The 20,217-nt window shown below is 39.7% G+C and overlaps 1 protein-coding gene across 1 annotated transcript; it reads left to right on the top strand.

Annotated features, from left to right (window-relative positions):
• The first annotated feature begins 442 nt into the window (after positions 1–442).
• Positions 443–18,648, top strand: aipl1 (aryl hydrocarbon receptor interacting protein-like 1). The gene is made up of 6 exons (XM_072243653.1): positions 443–538; positions 1,248–1,427; positions 5,875–6,063; positions 9,358–9,534; positions 16,563–16,704; positions 18,443–18,648. The coding sequence occupies exons 1-6, from the start codon at positions 443–445 to the stop codon at positions 18,646–18,648; spliced, it is 990 nt and encodes a 329-aa protein (XP_072099754.1).
• Positions 18,649–20,217: the final 1,569 nt, after the last annotated feature.

Genomic DNA, 20,217 nt, shown 5'->3' with positions numbered 1-20,217 from the left:
AAGTGCCTAGTCCAATTTCCATGGACAGGAATTCAACAAAAAACGTGTACAACAAACTTCTTAGGCATAATTTACACATAAAAGCAGGTTCACTTTCTAAGCAATTGTTCTTAGCATGATTTGAACGTTTCCTTTGAGTTCATGTGTTCCCCGGATGCCTGTTCTTTTGAAGCAAGTGCCATAAATTGAGTCAGGATTAAAAGGAATTCTAAATATTGCCAAGAAATACAAAAGCTCGAGAATTATATAATCAAATATTATTAACAGGTTAGAGTACTTTATTAAATTGGTTCTCCTTGCTTCCTTCCCCACCCCCTCTCCCAAATCCTCCCTCTGCTTAATCTAGTTTTAAAGAGAGGGATCATCAGGATCATTACCAAATGCATCAGTGATGCATTAAGTGCACACTGTAGTATTGCATTGCGGACCATAATAACAAGTCATGGAGGAAACATATCTTACAAATGTTGAAGGCATTAAAAAGACTATTCTTCATGGAGGAACTGGTGAGCTGCCAAAATTTCTCACAGGATCCAAAGTAGGTTCAACTATATTTAAATACTTTATGAGTAATCTGAAAATATCAATTTACAGCATTTCCAATGTATCAAAACAATGATTTGATAGAGCCAAAACTTCCATTTCCAATATATCAGTAGGTATGATTATTGGGTGGAGCGTGTCGCAAATATTTATCCTGATAATGTATTATCATTTTAAGTTATATATGCTAATTATATTCAAGTTACAGGTACTTTACTTTCAGTAGATCTATTACATTCAATCAATTTAACTTTAAATTCATTTATACATTTTAATATCCAGCTATATTTTCACTCATGTTGCAAAGACAGTCAATCTTTAGCAATCAATGGACTGGAAATTACTTATTTCTTAAGTTGGAGTGTTCTATAAATAACATAATCTTGCCTTCATGTAAAAAATTAATTTTATAGATTTGAAGTAAATGTTACTGATTAAATTAGCAGGAAATAAGCAGAAACATTATGGGTTTTATATCTTCCTGTGTTGCGCTAAAAATTGTGCACGTATAAATTTTTTTGCAAACTATTTTATGCACTAATATTTTGTCATTTATTTAAGCTAAATTAGGAGCTAATATACAGTGTAATAACCAATGCACATGCAGAGAAAATAGATAATTCATCTAGTTAAACCATTAGAATTAAGTACAGATATGGTTGATATGGGATTAAAAATAATATTCTTTATTTGTTATTGTCCAGGTCACATTTCATTTTCGAACTTTAAAATGTGATGGAGATCGAACAGTCATTGACGACAGTAAACAAGTTGGCAGGCCAATGGAAATAGTTATAGGCAACATGTTTAAGCTGGAAGTCTGGGAAATCCTCATTTCTTCAATGAGGATTGGAGAGGTTGCTGAGTTCTGGTGTGACGTCATTGTAAGTGTTACAGGTGGAAGCAAGTTTTCAGTGGGAAATGGTGAATTATTGAGACAAAGTCTCAAGTAACTGAATCTGCCAATGTTTTTCATTAACATTAGATGACTAATTCTGCTTGTTGCGATGCTCCATAATCCGTTTTTCTCTTCAGTTAGTGATACTTATTCTGAGGGAGGATTAAGCAGGTTAAGTGAAGCTGCTACCATATGGACTGCCAATAACCATAAAAGGAAGCCTTACGGTTACTAAATACATTTTAAAGTCCATGAGACCTTTTTAAATGCTTAAACAACTGTATCTATGATACTTTCTCCAGTAAAATAAGTTAGCAACCTAAATCAATGTTCTTCCTTTCTGCTTAAAATAAAAAAGAACTTAGTAAATGAGAATGGTGGACAATCAATCATTGAATCTGCTCCATCATTCAATAAGATCATAGACAATCCAGTCATGACATCAACATCACTTCCTTACTTTTGCCCTATACTCACTGACACAATTGTAGTTTAAAGATCTCCTGGTCTCTGCCTTGAGTATATAGGTGGACTCTGTCTTCGCAGCTCTGTAATTCCAAAGCATCACTGCCCTCTGAGGGAAGATTTTTCTCCTCAACTCTGCCTTAAATAGACTACCCCTTATTCTGAAAATCTGTCACCTGGTTCATGATTATCCTACTGGGGAAAACATCCTTTCAGCATTTATCCTGCCATTTCCTCTTGGAATCTTGTAAGCTTCAGTCATATCATCTTTCATTCTTCTCTACTCCAATGAGAATGGGCCTAATCTGCTCAACATACATCATTCTTCATCCCAGGAATCAGGGACATTATCCAATGCAACAGGATCTGTGAACATAGGGGAACTGAGCACAGCTTCCAATGGCTGACTAATTGTTTGAATTAGACTCCCAGCAGCCAGGCCTGATGCTACGTAATTTGATTTTCATGCGGACTTTTCTCGGACAAGATAATAAAATAGCAGCCAATATTGAAATGCTGGGGAATGGTAACCTTACTGAGGAAGCAGCATTCACGTTTTATCTCAGTCAAGAGTCAATGCCCTAGGCTTGGAAAGACGAAAATTGATGAAGAAAAGAGGAAAGATTTTTTTTTAAATTACAGAATATTCACCAAAGAAGAGGAGATAAATTGAAGCAACACACTCAAAATGCTGGAGGAACTCAGCAGGTCAGGCAGCATCCATGAAAAGGAATAAACAATCAATGTTTCGGTCCAAGACCCTTCTTCAGAACTGAGAAGGAAGGGGCAAGATGCCAGAATAAAAAAGTAGGGGGAGGGGAAGGGGGTTAGCTGGAAAGTGATAGGTGAAGTCAGCTGGGTGTGAAAGGTCAAGGGCTGGAGAAGACGTCATTTGATAGGAAAGGAGAATGGACCATAGGAGAAAGGGAAGGCAGAGGAGTTTGGGGGAAGAAACAGGCAGTAGAGAAGAGGTAAAAGGTCAGAGAGAGGAATAGAGGAAGGGGCAAGTGGGAGAAATTTGTTTACCAGAAGGAAAAATTGATATTCATGCCATTAGGTTAGAGGCTACCTAGAGGGAATATAATGTGTTACTCCTTCACCCTGACGGTGGCCGGTACAAGAGGAGGCCACAGATCGACATTTTCTAACAGGAATAGGAATTGGAATTAAAATGTTTAGCCACCTGCTAATCCTGCTTGTGGCAGATGGTGCAGAAGTGCTCGATGGTGCGGCCCCCCCCCCCACAATTTATGAAGGGCCTCACCAGTATAAAGGAGCACCGGACACAATAGACAACTCCAGCAGATTCGCAGGTGAGGTGTTGCCTCACCTGAAAGGATGACCTGTGGCCTTGAATGGAGGTAAGGGAAGAGGTGCATGGGCAGGTGTAGCACTTAGACTGCTTGCAGGGATAAGTGCCGGGAGGGAGGTTAGTGGGGAGGGATGAATGGGCAAGGGAATGGCAGAGGGTGCAATCCCTGTGGAAGGCGGAAGTGGGGGAAAAGTAAAGATACGTTTGGTAGTAGGATCCCTTTGAAGATGGCGGGGGTTGTGGAGGATGATGTGTTGGATATGGAGGCTGATGGTAAGGTAGGTAGGGACAAGAGGAACTCTATCGCTGTTAGGGCAGTGGGAAGATGGGGTGAGTGCAGATGTATGGGAAATGGAGGCGATGTGGGTGAGGGCAGCATCAATAGTGAAGGGAGGGAAACCCAGTTCTTTAAAGAAGAAGGACATCTCTGATGTCCTGGAATGGAAAAGAGCTGACATCATCTTGGGACAACAGCTTATATACTGTCTGGGTAACCTCCAACCTGACGGCATGAATATCAATTTCTCCTTCCTGTAAACAAATTCCCCCATCTCTCCCCTTCCTATATTCCCCACTTTGACCTTTTACCTCCTCTCACCTGACTGTTACTTCCCCCTGGGTCACTTCCTCCTTCCCATGGTCACGCTCCTCTCCTATCAAATTCCTTCTTCCCCTCCCTTGATCTTTCCCACTCATCTGGCTTCACTTATCACCTTCCGTCTATCCTTCTTCCCATCTCCCACCTTTTTATTCTGGCATCTTTCCCCCTCCTTCTCAGTCCTGAAGAAGGGTCTGGGCCTGAAACGTCGACTGCTTATTCACTTCCGTAGATGCTGCCTGACCTGCTGAGTTCCTTCATCATTTTGTGTGTGTTGCTTTGGATTTCCAGCATTTATAGACTCTTTCTTGTTCATAAATTGAAGTTTTCAAAGTGAACTACAAGGTTCTATCTGACCCCTACTCTTGGAGAAGAAATTTGACCCCAGTCACATATGCTAAATCAGTGGTCCCCAACCACCGGGCGGCGAGGAAACGATATGATTTGGCGATATGAGTCAGCTGCAGTTTTCCTCATTCCCTGTCACGCCCACTGTTAAACTTGAACGCACGCGAGGTCATTAGGCACGTGTCATCCATGTCAGTGCGGGAAGAAGATCAACTCCTCGAGCTTGCAAATGACGGCAGGCTGAAAAGTATGTTTGACATAACATTTCTGCTGGCATTCTAGATCAAAGTCAAGGCTGAATATCCTGAGATAGCCACAAAAGCACTGAAAAGGTTGCTTTCATTTCCAAAATATCTCTGCGAAGCAGGGTTTTCTGCAATGAATGCAACGAAAAGTAAACTGCAGAATAGACTGGACATAAGGAACCCCCTTCGATTATCGCTGTCTCCCATCACCCCTTGATGGGACTGTCTTGTTGCAGGGAAACAAGCCCAGGGCTCCCACTGATTCAGCGATATTGGTGTGTTGCAATGATTTAATATGTTCATATTGGGAAAATATATGCTGTGTGTTTAATATCCAAACGTTACTTAAAATGTTATGATGCTATTGACTTACAAGTGACTTATAATTGACTTATCACTATATTCATGCGAGGAAACTATGTGCTGTGTGTTTAATATTAAATTCATTAGAAACATATCTTTTAGAAATGAAATTGAGTGTATTAACCACTTTATAAGTGACTTACAGTTGACTTATCACCTATATTCTGGTCTTGCTTAACACTACCCCCCAGGGTTGCCAACTGTCCCATATTCGCCGGGACATCCCGTATATTGGTCTAAATCAGTTTGTCCCGTATTTCCCCAGCTAAGGTAGAACATTCCTATGAAACCTTTCGTGCCGAAATGGCGTAAAATGAAGAAGCAATTACCATTAATTTATATGGGAAAAATATTTGAGTGTTCCCAGACCCAAAAATAACCTACCAAATCATACCAAATAACACATACAACCTAAAATAACACTAACATATAGGAAAAGCAGGAATGATATGTTAAATACGCAGCCTATATAAAGTAGAAATAATGTATGTGCAGTGTAGTTTCACTGAACAGAATCACCAAGAATGATTTGTAGAAAAAAAATCGTCACGTACTCGCATGCGCACGTCACGCATGTGCACACAGGTGCCCGCAAAAGGCTTCATGGTCACGGTAATTTTTCCTGGGGTAAACACAAGTGTCCCGTATTTGACTGCTACTCTTGTCCGTTGGCAACCCCACCCCCCGGTCGGCCAGTCCGCAAGAATATTGTCAATATTAAACCGGTCCGCGGTGCAAAAAATGTTGGGGACCCCTGATCTAAATGGTGGTGGCTATCTACTGATAGTGTCAGAAATTTCATTCCTTTCACATCAACCACTGCTGTAATGTGCATTTGTTATATATGGATGCAGACAGTTGTGCAGCCTGATTCTAGACCCTTACTATTGCCTTTTTCACTATATATAATTAATAAAATTAATATTGAAATACTTAAATTAAAAATAAAATAAGTTAAAAAACATATCTATTTATATAACTTTCTGTTCCCTCCAAGATATGATGGAATATTGACTGTTTGTATTTTACCAGGCGTGAAAATGCATTACTTGATTTTCCTCAAAAAGATTAATACTGAGAAAATTGTTTTCTTCTCCCACAGCATACAGGCCTGTATCCAAATGTAGCCAAGAGCTTGCGTCGCATTGTTGAAGGAAAAGATCCAACAGACTGGCACATTCATACCTGTGGTCTTGCCAATATGTTTGCTTATCACAGCCTGGGATATGATGACCTGGATGAACTGCAGAAAGAACCTCAGCCGCTTATCTTTGTTATTGAACTATTAAAGGTTAAACGTGTTCTACTGTACTTCTTAAATGTAAATTGAGCTCACAGTTAGTCTTTTCAGTGAATTATTATATCTCTTAGCTGTTAGAATTTTTGCCTCAGAGCTCCAGTGATGCTGGCTCATTCCTAATCTCCTGAGCTGTCTGGGTGGAGCTTGCAGGTCCTCTTTGTGACAGTGTGGTTTCCTCTGGTAGTCTGGTTTACTCCCAAATTGCAAGGATGTCAGAATGGCATGTTGACCACTGTAAGTTGCCCCATTGCATAGCAGAGTGGTAGAATATGTGGGAGAGTTGATAGGAATGTGTGGGGAATTAAACGGGATTACTGTTAAATGGGTGTTTAATGGTCAGTGCAGATTCAAGGCATCATTGTGCCTGTCAGTGTGTTATGTAACTCTATGGGTCTTCCTTTTCTTCCTTTTTTTTATTAGTGGTCATTCCTGTGCTTTATTTACTCTTTCTGGGTAAAACATGACATTTCTATGTGATTTCAGCTCTTCCTAAAACATCACCCTGAAAAGTGAGAAAGATTGAGAGAGAAACAGTCTCATCTGATCTCTAAACCTTGGGTCTTGAAGATTAAAATACTTAATCTTCAATTCATTTCATCTGTGATCTTAATAAAAGACTAAAGGAATAGGATATGAGAAAAAAAGTGCCAAAATATGTCATTCTGAATTCTTAGTTATAATCTTCTTCATTAAATGGATAAATTACTCAGATGGATAAATCTTTCATAATTACCATGAAAGATTTGGGTTTCAAATTCAAATTCAAACAAATAGTTTTTTTCCAGTAGCATCCGCCAAGCAGTAAGAGCTAATGTGATGGTTTTGTTTACCTTTAAGTTCAGGACGTAACAAGCACAATATAACAGCAGATTGTGACTTCAGCCTTGAGCACAACATCCAGGCTTCAGTGTTAAGGAATTGTCAAATTATTGGATGCTCTATCTGTCACATGGAACTTTTAATCCTTGGCCCTGTCAGCCCTTTATACTTCATGTAAGAGACTCCAAGGTGTTTCAAGAAAGTTCAGACTGTTTATCCTGGTGATTGGCCAATGCTTGCTCTTCAATTAGCATTTTCAATTGGAAAAACTGTTGGCAAATAGCAGCAAATCATTCAGGATAAATTGGTGCTACTATTTATTACATTAGAGCAACAACTAAGTTTCCAAAATATGACATTGACAGCAGTTTAAGACATCATGAAAGGGATGTGAATAGCCTAACCTATTTGACAGGAGCAACGTCCTCACAGCAGCACTGACCTTAGCCTATCATAGATTTTCCTATTACCCATCCCTCCCTTAATCTTCTTTGCAACTTAAAACTAGCCTGATTTCCTATAGTTTTGTTTCTGGTGAAGGATTTTCAAACAGAAATTTTAATTGTTTCACTTTGCATAGAGATTGCCTGACCTACATTATATTTTCAACAATTCCTGTTTTTACTTCAGCTTTTGAGCATCTGCAGCTTTTTTAGATTTCCTTGCTAATGTATCTCTAAATCTTCCATTTACTGGACAGTCACCAGGCACTTACAATCTTTCAACATAATTTCTGTCTCTTAACCTGATACATTATACAGGATCAAACAGTCCTCTCTATACATGGTCTGTACATATTGGTTCTGATAAGTCCCATGTCATTATTATGAAAGAATTCAATATACTGGTTTAATAATTTAATGACTACAGTATATTAAAATAGCAACTGCAAGGATCATATATTCCACCACCGGACTGCCGTGACTATTCAAGAAGCCAAAATCAGATGTACCTTTCACTACTGGACCTGCAGATTTTGAACTTTCTCCACTAAACTCTATCATTAGCCAAAGTGCACTTTTTAAACACTTAATCATCAAGATTTATACCAATGCACCTCATATTAAAATCACACTGCCAAGAGTAAAACATTCTTCACTATATCAACCCATGTCAAACAAAAAACTGAAAAACCTATCTTTAATACCATGGATCCCACACGTTGGAGGGACAGCTACAAAATGGCAATAGACCCCGAAAATTGTGGTACAGTGGTGCTATTGCACTGAGAACAGTGAGAGTCACCTCACATATTTGGAGGAGGGATAGTTTGTCTCTCTATTAAAGTGACAAAACCCTGCCCCTCTCTCACAGCTCTTGGCTGCTCCGCTTACCTGCCTGTCCAGTCCAGACAATTTCCAGGCTTCCGTTTGATTGTGTTCTCTCCTTGCTCATTAGTGCACAGAATCCCTTACTTCCTGGACACTGCAGCCACGTCACCACTCAACAGCGAAGCCAAAGCATGCACGTTTTTGATTGGCTGGCTGGGAATGATCTGACCTGATGACTGATAGTATTGCTTCTTTTGCCTTTGGTGCTATTTTAAGGAAAATAGTGTAATTATAGGTTTCCCAAATATATCCTCTTGCATTTGGTGTTTGTGGTGTAAAGGAAGGAGGTTGGAGAAGTCTGAAGTGTCTCAGAGTTGGTTACCAGACAGAACATAGAACAATACAGTACAGGAACAGGCCCTTTGGCTAGCAATATTTGTGCCAAACAGGACGCCAAATTAAACTAAATCTCTTCTGCGTGCATATGTGCCACACCTTTCCATTTTTATTCATGTGTCTATTTTAAAGCACCTTGAACACTACCATCATCTCTGTTTCCTCTCCTACCCCTACTAAGCCATTCCAGCCTCCTCCTACCTTTATGTTAAAAATAACTTACCTCGTTCATCTCCCTTAAACTTTTTCCCTCTCACCTTAAGTGCATGTCCTCTGGTATTTATCACTTAGATGTTAGGTCCAAGCTTGCAAGTTCACATTACCCCTTATCTGGCCCTAGGCCCTTAGTCTGACTATTAAAAGCCTGTTGCAGCATAACCTAGAAACAAAGAACACTTTGAAGGCTTTGTAATTGCCTAAGAGTGGGGTAGATCTTGAGCCAAGATAATTAAACCCATAATTATCCATTAGCAAAAGAAGAAATTATGATTGAAGACAACTTTTGTGAATGCAGTTGGCTGATAACTAAAATATAGTCAAGGTTAATTGGAAAACTAAGGGAGAAGTAAATAGAAAGTGAAGTTTATAATGGGCATAAGGTGTGACACAAAAGGACAAATGGACAGAAATGCAAATTAGCATTTACAATAAGAAAGTTATGTATAATTGTAACTGTGATGTCCAACTTCCCTTTTCGCTGTTTGAATCTTCGTCAGATCTATATCTGAGTTTGCTCTCTTTGTAAATAATGAAAGGTGGTCTAACCTTCAAAGTAAAAAGGATTTTTTTTAAAACCTAGGTTGAGTCACCAAGTGCTTACAAGCGAGAAACCTGGGCCATGAATGATGATGAGAAGCTTAAGGCTGTTCCTCTGCTCCATGGAACAGGAAATAAACTATTCAAGCTCGGCAGGTATCCAGAGGCACTGGCAAAATATCGTGAAGGGGTTATTTGCCTGAAGAACCTACAAGTAAAGGTATGTTAACACTCATAAACTAACATCATCATAAAAGTTTTTATCATATGTAAGATTGCACTAAATTGAAAAAGTCACAAATTATTCCAATTGACATATGGGCTCTGCTTTGTTCTTGAATCTTGGATATTGATACTTAAATCTTGACTTCTGATGACAGTGCTCTGATTAAGCTTGCAGTCATTGAGAAAAACAAAAGAAAAATTAGTTGTCTAAACAAATGATCACTAAATTAAGAAGGAGTGGGTTTAAACTGGAGTTTGCTGAGAACTATACTCAAAAAAGTCAGTGCACTATTCCCATGAATGATATTGTGAACCTTTTATCCGTGGCAGCAGTCCGCCCATGTGCCAGTGCTGGATATAGATAGAGTCATAGAGCAGCACAGCACAGACGCAGGCCTTTCTGCCCATCTAGTCCATACTGAACTATTATTCTGCCTCATCCCATCAACCTGCAACTGGACCATATACCTCCCATCCAAACACTTAAGTGTTGAAATTGATTGCACGCCCACCACTTTTTCTGTTCAATCACATTCCGTAGTGTCCTACATTTCAGTGTGTAAGTCCAACCCTGATTTATCCTCCCAAAGTGTAACACGTCACACTTGTCTGCGTTCAATTCCATCTGCCATTTTTCAGCCCATTTTTCCACTTGATCCTGTCCAGATCCCCCTGCAAGCTTTGCTAGTCTTTCTCGCTGTTCACTGCGCTCCCAATATTGGTGTCATCCGCAAATTTGCTGATCCATTTTGCCACGTTATCATCCAGTTCATTGATGCTGTTTTGACATGCATAAAACAGGTGGAAGTGGGATTGATACAGTATTATATTTAACTGCCTGTTGTCTTTATGAAGCTAATTTGCATTTTGAAAAAATATGTTTGACAATGTCAGGTATCTGAAAATGTTGGTTTTACGTTTAACAGTAAATCATCCTATGATTTTTTTTTAAACTGCTAATTTTCATAGTGTGAGCAGAACTGGCAAGGCTATCATTATCTGATTTGTTCCTTGTCTTTGACACTATGTCATTTGACCTGGTTCTTGAACAATTGTGGTCCTTGTAATAAAGGCCAACTCACAATGCTGTGACAACAAAGTTACAACGGAATAAGTTCAAGTTGGTGTGGCCTAGCATTTGGTGCTGGTTCTGTTCCCATGAACTTGCTGATCTCACTTTTCAGCGTTTGGCAGTTGCTGATTTTGAAAGAATTCTTGGCCAGGTAGCCTTAATCTTTTGTACTTTTGCTAGTCCAATAACAGAAAGACATTGGGGGCACCAGAAAATACCAACAGTGAAAAACTAATCTTAAACATTCTAAAGGAAATCTGTCATCATGAAAAATGGGTATGATAAAGTAATAAGTAAGGAAATGCAAAAGAAATGGTAAAATAAAAGATCTGATAATGTAACACACACAAAAGGCTGGAGAAAATCAGTAGGTCAGGCAGCATCTATGGAGAGGAATGAACAGATGACATTTCAGGCCAAGACCTTACACCAGTTCTGATGAAGCCTTCATGAAGTCCTGATGAAGGGTCTTAGCCCAAAACATCGAAACAAAGGCAGAGAACACTTAAAATACTCAGCAGGAAAAGCAACATCCGTGGAGAAAGAAACAACGTAATTGCTTCTGATTGATGACTTTTCAGGTGACAGACCACATCTTTTTCCCTATTGTGTTATGTTATCTAATCTGAAAAAGCATTTCCTATATTTGTTTTGGATATGATCATGCACTGGTCATGAGTGTTGTGGTGAGAATGGGAATGCAAGACTGTTCTTGGTGTTCTCGGTATATTAATATACTGGATATGGTAATGTGATAATGTAATGGGTATGGTATTGAAGAAGAAACCTATTGATTTTTAAATAAATACCATCATGGTAGTTGGGGATTTTTAAAAAGAAATCTGGTGAGTTGTGCACTAACATTACAAAAAGACTATGGATGTTGCTGCCTGACCTGATGTATATTTGACCAGAATCTATAATAAAAGGTTACTTCTTTATAGTAAAAGAGGTAGTAGAGAAAACTGCTCACTTGGAACTGCATATGGTCACCACTATCTCATCAAAGCATTTCACAGGGCTGCTCCCTCATAACTCACACAATTTTTGTTCAATTCTGACTTCAGGAACTATTCTCACTGTTACCATCAGGTAGGAGATACAGAAGCCTGAAGCCACACACTCAGTGATTCAGGAACAGCTTCTTCCCCTCTGCCACCTGATTCCTAAATGGACATTGAACCCCTGAACACTACCTCACTTTTTTAATATATGTAATTTCTGTTTTTCTGCACAATTTTTAATCTATTCAATATACGTATACTGTAATTGATTTACTTATTTATTAATTATTATTATTTTTTTCCCTCTTCTTCTGTATTATGTATTGCATTGAACTGTTGCTGCCAAGTTAACAAATTTCACGACACATGCCGGTGATAATAAACCTGATTCTGATGTCTGTTTGCACATTTCCCTGGTGACCACATGGGTTTCTCCCAGGTACTCTAATTTCCTCCCACATTCCAAAGACATTCAGCTTGGTCATTCCAATGGGCAGTATAACTAGCCCCTCATGTGTAAGGAAATGGTAGAATCTTGGAGCAGTTGATGGGGATTTGGGAGAATAAACTAGGATTATTATGAAAGGTCACTGTATAGATTGACATGGGCAGAAGGCCCTGCTGCTGTGCTCTACAGCAATTTAGCAAGGGAAAAACAGTCTACCATCACTGTTAAATATAAAAGTCTTTTCATTCATTTTCCATTGCCATTTTTGATAGTCACGGCTTTGGAGATGATTGAGTAATATCACCAATCATGGATGGAACTAAAATTATGCTTCTGTTAATTGAGCTATTTTAATCACATTTAAGAAGCAGAGGAATCAGCTTCCTGTATGGATTTATCCCTGATCACCATGCAGATAGTACCTTTCAACACACACAAAATGCTGGAGGAACTCAGCAGGCCAGGCACCATCCTTCTTGCTGATGGGTCTCGGCCTGAAACGTCGACTGTACTCCAGCATTTTGTGTGTATTGCCTGGATTTCTAGCATCTGCAGATTTTCTCTTGTTTGAGATAGTACCTTTAGTTCATTTTAGTAAAATAGTATGCTATAGAACTCAGCTGCCACGTTACTTTATGTGAGATGCCTCATGAGGTCACAATCTGCTTGACGACATGATTCTGACCCCAAACCAGACTACTGTCTGTCACAAATCTCTCTCTGCCACACTCTTTCTCTAGAACTTTCTGCAGATCTCACAATCCTGATTGGCTGACACAGCATTCATGAGCTGAAAGTAGGACTTCTTTAGCCAATAGCAAAACATTCTACCAGCAGGACATACTGCTTTTGCGGAAAACTACTAAAATGAAATACCTACTGCATAGCAATAGAAATCTTTTTTTTAATATAATTTTTATTGAGTTTCCAAGAATACATGAAAAGATAGTATCTACCCTCCCCCCTCCCCCTAACCCTCCCCCCCCCCATATAAAGTCCTACCTAAAAAGAAAAAAAGAAAAAAAAAAGAGAGCTGCCTGGGTATTGGAAGGTTTCCACATGCTCCATGGAATTCAAAATAAAATTGGTATACTTATTCGTTATTTTCCCCAAGGGACCAAGATCTTTATCGGAGCACTTAAATATGCCATCCTATCTTTTGTAAATAAGGGCACCAAATATTCAAAAATGTTACATATTTATCTCTTAAATTATAAGTAATTTATTTTTGTGGTATAATATATAATTGGTGTAAAAAGTTATATTATACTAATCTAAGTCGAACATTTATTGTGTTTGTCATACCGTCAAGGCACAGTCTTGACCAATTTGTTTCATCAAAATTAATATTCAGATCTGTTTCCCATTCTTGTTTTGAATTAAAAATTGCTACTCCCCGCTACAACAACACTACCCACCCAATCTCTCTTTAATTTCTGATATTCTGTTTCTGTTAAATGCGTTTCCTGTAAAAAGGCTGAATCTATCTTCATTTTCTTAATATATGTTAAGATTCTTTTTCTTTTCACTAGTCCATTAAGCCCATTAACATTAAAACTCAAAAAATTCAATAGATTAGTCATTATTTTTAACAAAGTTACTCCAATCTAAAACATTACTTAACCTCTCAACTCTCATAGTTCCTTGGGGAATCTCTTTGAACTTCATGTTGCTATGCGTTCCCTCCCCCCCCAATCATCCAGGCAAAGAGAAAAAATAGGAGAGATAGATGAGATATAAAAAAAAGAAAAAACAAAATACCCCCCCACTAATGTTGTGAATGAAAGGATACACAACACTACCCCCCTCCATTTTGCAGGTCGTGGCTAGAGCCACGCTTGCACACATGATTAGCGTAGCAATTGATCAGTGCTTCTTCCAGCTCCCCCGCAACAAAAAAAGTTATATATATATATTAAAAAATTAATGTTACTATTCCCAACCAGTATTCCTCAAATTTTAACCTTACTTCCCCTCCCTCATATAATTAGTAACATATTTATATATTCATCCGCCTTCAAAAATCCAACAGGTCCATTCTTTGACCCAGTCTTCTTCTTCAATCCATCTCGCTCCCCTGGTTTTGTTCTTGTACCTGGTGAATATTCAGAGAGTCTTGCACAAACTGCTCTGCTTTCCGGTAATCATCAAAAAATCTTTTTTCTCCACCAGTCAAAAAAATCTTCAAGGTTGCAGGGTAACGCAATATAAAATGATAACCGTGATCCCATAGGATTTTTTTCACTGGATTAAATTTCTTCCTTCTCTTCAAAAGTTCATAACTTATGTCAGGATAGAAAAAAATTTTGTTCCCTTGAATCATCAATGGCCCTTTTCTATTCTTGGCAGCTTGGGCAGCTGCCTGTAGAATCCTTTCCTTGTCTTGAAATCTTAAGAATTTTATTAAAATTGCTCGTGGATATTGGTCATCTTGTGGTTTTGGTCTTAGAGCTCTATGTGCCCGCTCAATTTCAATTAATTGGCCCTTCTCTTTCATTTGCAAAACTTCTGGGATCCATCTTTGAAAAAATTTTATTGGATTTCCTCCCTCCATACCTTCTTTAAGACCAACAATTTTAATATTATTACGTCTACTAAAATTTTCCAACATGTCCACTTTCTCCAAGAGTCGATTTCTTTCCGTGTTCCAGACAAGCAAATCATTTTCTGTTTTTTCCACTCTATCATTAATATGCTCCATTTTTCTTTCCATCTCCTGAAGCTTCTTATCCATTTTATCCTGTCTTTTCATAGCTTTATTATAGCTCATCTTCATGTCTTTAAGCTCTGCTCTTACTTTTCTTACTTCAGCCGTTAATTGCAATAAAGCCTCTCTTATGTCTCCATCATCTTCTTTAGTTCCAATCCCTTCCAGTTCTTCCTCCTCTTCTTCATCTGTATTCTCTGCGGTATCCGATTCTGACTCTGAGTCACTTTCAGTTGCAGTGGCTGTCGGTTCTTGTAGTTTGAGTTGTATCGATTTGCGCATGCGCTCTTCTTTGCGCATGCGCATTTCCGGCACCTTCTTCCGAGAGACTGCTACCGCCGCCATTGCTCCCTGTTCTCCGGCGGAGATAGGATGCATCTCCTTCAAAAGAGATCTAACCTGAGTCCAAGGCTCCATCGCTGCAGTAGGCCCTTTTTTCTTCCCATCTCGCGGTGGCTTCGCAACAACAGACTTCTTCTGTTGCGGTTTAGGAGGCATATCGTAAAGTAGTCTTGCAAAGTTATAAATAGTTTTTGGAAAGTATTTATTAACTTTGTTTTGTTTAAACGGTACTTTGCTAATTTTTTACGGGAGAGCTGGATTTACACGTCTCAATCCCACGTTATCACGTGACGCCCCCCCCAGCAATAGAAATCTTAACTAGGGCATTGATGTTTCCATACCAGGTTGTGGTGCAATCAGTCAGGATTAGTCAGTCAGTCAGTGGGTGCTGTCCCGAATCCGGGGTTGGCGGCTCTGCACCTCTATCTTCTTCGATCTTGCGACAGCACCAAGTACGGCCTCTCCACTATTTTGTTTTCGCTGGCTGCCTTGGCACCGCCCACCGCCGCCCCCACCGAACTCGAGCCCGAGGCCGTGTCGGCCTCCAGCTATGGCCACTTCTTCAAGCTTGGCCCTTCCTTAGACGGAGGCCTTGGGCAGGTCCAGGCACACGGTGCAGCGCCCAAGTTCATCATGTCTCTTCTAACTAGGTGCATAGCATACGATTCATAGGTACGTGGTGAGGCTTTAATCTCTTCCACGGAAGATGGTCATTGGCTCACAAGGAACTCATCTGCCCTTTGTCAGGTCTTGTTTTTTCTAGTCCTGCTGGGTGTCCTCACACCCTCCTCATCAGACTAAGTCCGGTGGGGGAGCTGACCCAAGTCGCCGACTACTCGACAACAGCCCCTGGCCAAGCGCCGGGTGCCCGCCCCTCCCCCCGCCCCCCCCCCCCCCCCCGCCGAATCTCTCCAAGCGTCCGGCGCCCGACTGATAAACCATGGTTGAGCAGCCGGCAACCAAACCGGAACAAACATTCCGTGTTAATGTCCAGTGAGGATACTCTCCGCTATACATTTATAGAAGCACTGCTTTCCTCCCCGCCTCTCAACTTACATGAATTGTTCTTTTTTTATCGATCTCATGTGCTTTTGATACCATTCAGGCATCATAACCATCCATACAGGGTGTGTGTTGTGTATTCTCTGACTTATCGATGAAATTGACTTAAGGATGCCTGTAAAAGCAGAACCTGTTCATTATCCAGGGTCTATTTCCTGGGATAAAACTATCCCCTGCACAACAACCTCCTGTCTAATTAGTTTAAATCTCTATTCCTTAATAATAAGGAAACCTGATGAACTCACGATGTAAATACATGGCACATTATTGAAGTATACTGAGAGAAAACATTAAGGAATAACTTAATATTTGCACTTTGCTGTCAGATAATAAACAGAGTCATTGCTCAAAACAAAGTTTGGTTAATAATTTTGATATTTTATATTAGCTAAAGCCCTGGGAGATTCAATGGCTGAAATTGGAGAAGATGGTTGTCACTTTAGTTTTGAACTACTGCCAATGTCTTTTGAAAATGGAAGAGTACTATGAAGTGTTGGAGCAAACAACGGACATCCTCAACAGGCATCCAGGTATGGGCAAATCTGCCAAGGCAGAAGCGGAAACTTAGGATTCAACTTTGCAAAATAAAAACAATAGTCTTGTGGGACTAGGCAGAAAATAGTTCAACACAGCCAAGAAGGGCCAAAAGGCCTGTTTCTATGCTGTAGTTTTTCTATGGTTTCTATGGTTTAATATAATTTTAGAGCACTTACAAACTCTGTAAAGGCATATTTAATTAATTAAATGACTAAGAGTGGTCCACTGATCTTCCAGATTCAGGGATTCAGCTCAGAACCTACAGCCCTGACTGGTAAATGACACATTTACTCTGCTCCAATTAAATTTTAGGGTCTTCACAAATAAGATCTTGGCTCTGTTCCTTCAAGCAATTAGATCCCAGATTTTTGCTGCATTCCAGTTTGATATTGTTTTAATGGCATACAACTCCTAACAAATTTCCTTATCAGTCATGAAACTGCATCCCTAAAAGGAAATGACCAGGCGTGTGCCACCCCACCTAAGTACTCCACCAGGCTAAACACTATGTTGATCGAACGAGAAAGCTGATGATAGATAGAAAGAATTCTAGAAGAGAGAGAAGATACAATGAAAGAGAGAATGACTGAATGGAGAAGACAAACGTGTAATAATAAGTTAGATCTGTAGAGTTATAGAGTAATACAGCATGGAAACAAACTCTTCAGCCCTACTGGCCCATACTGACCCAAGCATTCTCCCTGCCAGTCCCAGGTGTCTGTATTCAGCCCAGAATCTGCTAAGCTCTTCCCATCCAAGTACCTAACCAAATACCCCTTAAGTGTTGCAATTGTACCTGCTTCCACCACTTTGTCTAGCAGCTCATTCCAGGTGTTCACTATCCTTTGTGTAAATAAATTACCCCTCAGTTCTCTATTAAATCTTGGCCCTCTTGTATCTGTTACCTCCAGTTTTGGATTTCCCCAGCCCCGGGAAAAGGACTCTGACCTTACCCATACTCATCTATCAATCTGAGATGGGTAATGATCCACTAGATCTTTTTTGGTGCTCTACAAAAGCAAAATATAGCAGATGCTGGAAATCTGAAATAAAAAGAGGATATATTATACTCAGCAGCATCGAATGAGAGAAATAATGTTCAATCAATTCTGTTGAAAGGTTATTGCCCTGAAACCCTAACACTTTTTCTTTCCCAAGCAATAAGTGATCTGCTGGAGTACTTGGTGGGTCAAGCAACATCTGTGGGGGGTGGGGAGGGGAGGTAAAAGGAATTCTTTACCTTCACAAATGATGCTTCCTCCAAGATGACCACAACCTTGTTGTAGGGTTTGGTGGCCTATGCGCCTCAGTGACCTGGAGAGCTATGTTGGCTGGAGTCAGGGCCTTGTGCCTTGGCTCTTGGTAGGGTCACCCACGTCCAATAGGTCAGAATAAGAGTGATCCACTGGCCCTCCAGGTTCAGGGCTAACAACCCTAACTGGTCAAGAAAAAATTATGACAGAAACTGCAATGAAGTCTCCTTCTATGCGGTCAAGGACAGACAGAGATGGAGGACCTGGATGCCAGTGGTGTAAATAGTAAAATACAGATGTTGCTCAACTTCCAGAGTTCCGCCAGCAGATTGTGTGTTGCTTCAGGTTCCAGCATCGGCAGTCTTGTGTCTCTCTTTCCCTACAGATTCTGTGTGACATTGATGTTTTGCCTCGGGCAATGAACAAAATCATTTCATCTTTGCTCCACCTTTCATGATTTGTTGCCTTCCTTTGGCAGGTACTGTAAAAGCCTACTTCCTCAGGGCCAGAGCCCACGCTGAGGTATGGAATGAAGCGGAAGCCAAGGCAGATTTTGAGAAGGTTTTGGAGTACGACAGTGGAATGACCAAGTCAGTGAGGAAAGAGCTACGGATTCTAGAGTGCAGAATGAGAGATAAAGAAGAGGAGGAAAAACTTCAGTTCAAGAGGATGTTTCATAAATGAATTCACCACCAAAGCATTATAATACCTTACTGTAGTCAATGAGTCCTTACACAAAATACAGTGAACCTGTTTACATTTGGAAAGTTTCTTTTTCTTTAATTTAATTTCTTTTTCGCTAAAGTTGTACCTTCATGTAAGGAACCCTGTTAGACAGGATAAATTTAGACATGGGCAGAGATGTGATAGGATATTTTACATTCTTAAAGCAATTTTATACCAAGATTGCGGACCGAACAAAATGCGGATCACAATTCTGATTCTCACAACAGAAGTCATCAGAAAAAAGTTGGTCCGGTTTGAAGACAGTATTGTAATGAATGCAATCAATTAAAGGTATTTTCAAAAGAACAACTGATAATTATACGATCAGTAACAACAGACATCAACTTAGTTTCAAGTCATTTGTGTCTTTTGCCCCTTGATATGCATGGGGTTTGGACTGATCCTAGTGAGATGTTAGGGGAGAAAATGAATGAACAACTGCTATAAGGTGTAATCTTATGGAGAGAAGCATAACTCAGAGCATCATTATTAGCTGTTAGACAGGTATCTCCTTCTAATTGCTTCATGTTTGATCAGATGTGATTTAATTACTCATAAGGCACTGAGTAAAAGGTACACCTAAAGTGTGTGTCAAATTCTGAACAACTGAAAGCCCATGGTATAAAGTATAGTGAATCTCCTACATAAAGTCGAACAGTATATTTTGATGGCTTAAAGAAACGGATTTCACATAAATTTGTGCAGCAACGTTCAAGGGTAACACTGCCAGGGGGACTTACAGGCTTTGAGGAAGTTTCTACTTTCAAAACATTTTAGAGAAATATAAAGAAGGACAACATAGCTACATTGATTGGCTTTATTGTATGTGTGGATGGTGAAGAGAGATGCTACCTGACCACTTTTGTGATGCAAATTCAATCCTGATATCCAGTCCTGCATGGAATTTGTATGTTCTCCCTTTGACCACATGCCAACTGCTCCAGTTTTCTCCCATATCCCAAGGAAATGTGCAGGCTGGTCAGTAATTGGTATTTGTAAAATTACCCTTAGTATGTAGGTGAGTAGAATCTAGGACAGGGGTTGCAAACCTGGGGTCCTCGGACCCTTCAGTTAATGGTCCATGGCATAAAAAAGACTGGGAGTCCCTGATCTAGGGGGAGCTGATTGGAAATTTGGAAGAGCAAGTTAAAAGGAAAATTAGTTAAGAATAGGATTGTTCTATGAACTGGTACAGACTAGATGGGCTGAAGTAGCCTCCTTCAATGTCATAAGGGAATATACAGTAGTAAATATAGGAAATATGACAGCATGATAATAGTGACCACACTTTACAAGCAACATATAAATCCTGAAAGCTTTGAGATTCTGAAAGGTCCAATGTAAATGTCATATCATTATCTTTTTTATCAGTCAAGTGTTTAGGGTTAGAGTAAACCTGCTCTGCAGTGGAACTGATATGAAAGGACAAATAGTTGTTTCCGTGGTCTATAATCCTATGATTCTATAGAAATAATCAGCTGCTTGGATGACTCTCCCTGTAATTTGAATAAAGTAGAATCACTGCGC

This window comes from Mobula birostris, chromosome 25, assembly GCF_030028105.1.
Source record: "Mobula birostris isolate sMobBir1 chromosome 25, sMobBir1.hap1, whole genome shotgun sequence".
Lineage (NCBI taxonomy): Eukaryota > Metazoa > Chordata > Chondrichthyes > Myliobatiformes > Myliobatidae > Mobula > Mobula birostris.
Note: the sequence above shows the minus strand (reverse complement) of the source record. Positions and strands in the feature narration are given on the sequence as shown.

Excerpts from the sequence above, each read along its gene's own strand:
- aipl1 (XM_072243653.1), top strand. The coding sequence starts at position 443 with ATGGAGGAAACATATCTTACAAATGTTGAAGGCATTAAAAAGACTATT. Across the intron at positions 539-1,247 it reads AATTTCTCACAGGATCCAAA|GTCACATTTCATTTTCGAAC; the intron begins GTAGGTTCAACT and ends GTTATTGTCCAG. Across the intron at positions 9,535-16,562 it reads TGAAGAACCTACAAGTAAAG|CTAAAGCCCTGGGAGATTCA; the intron begins GTATGTTAACAC and ends ATTTTATATTAG.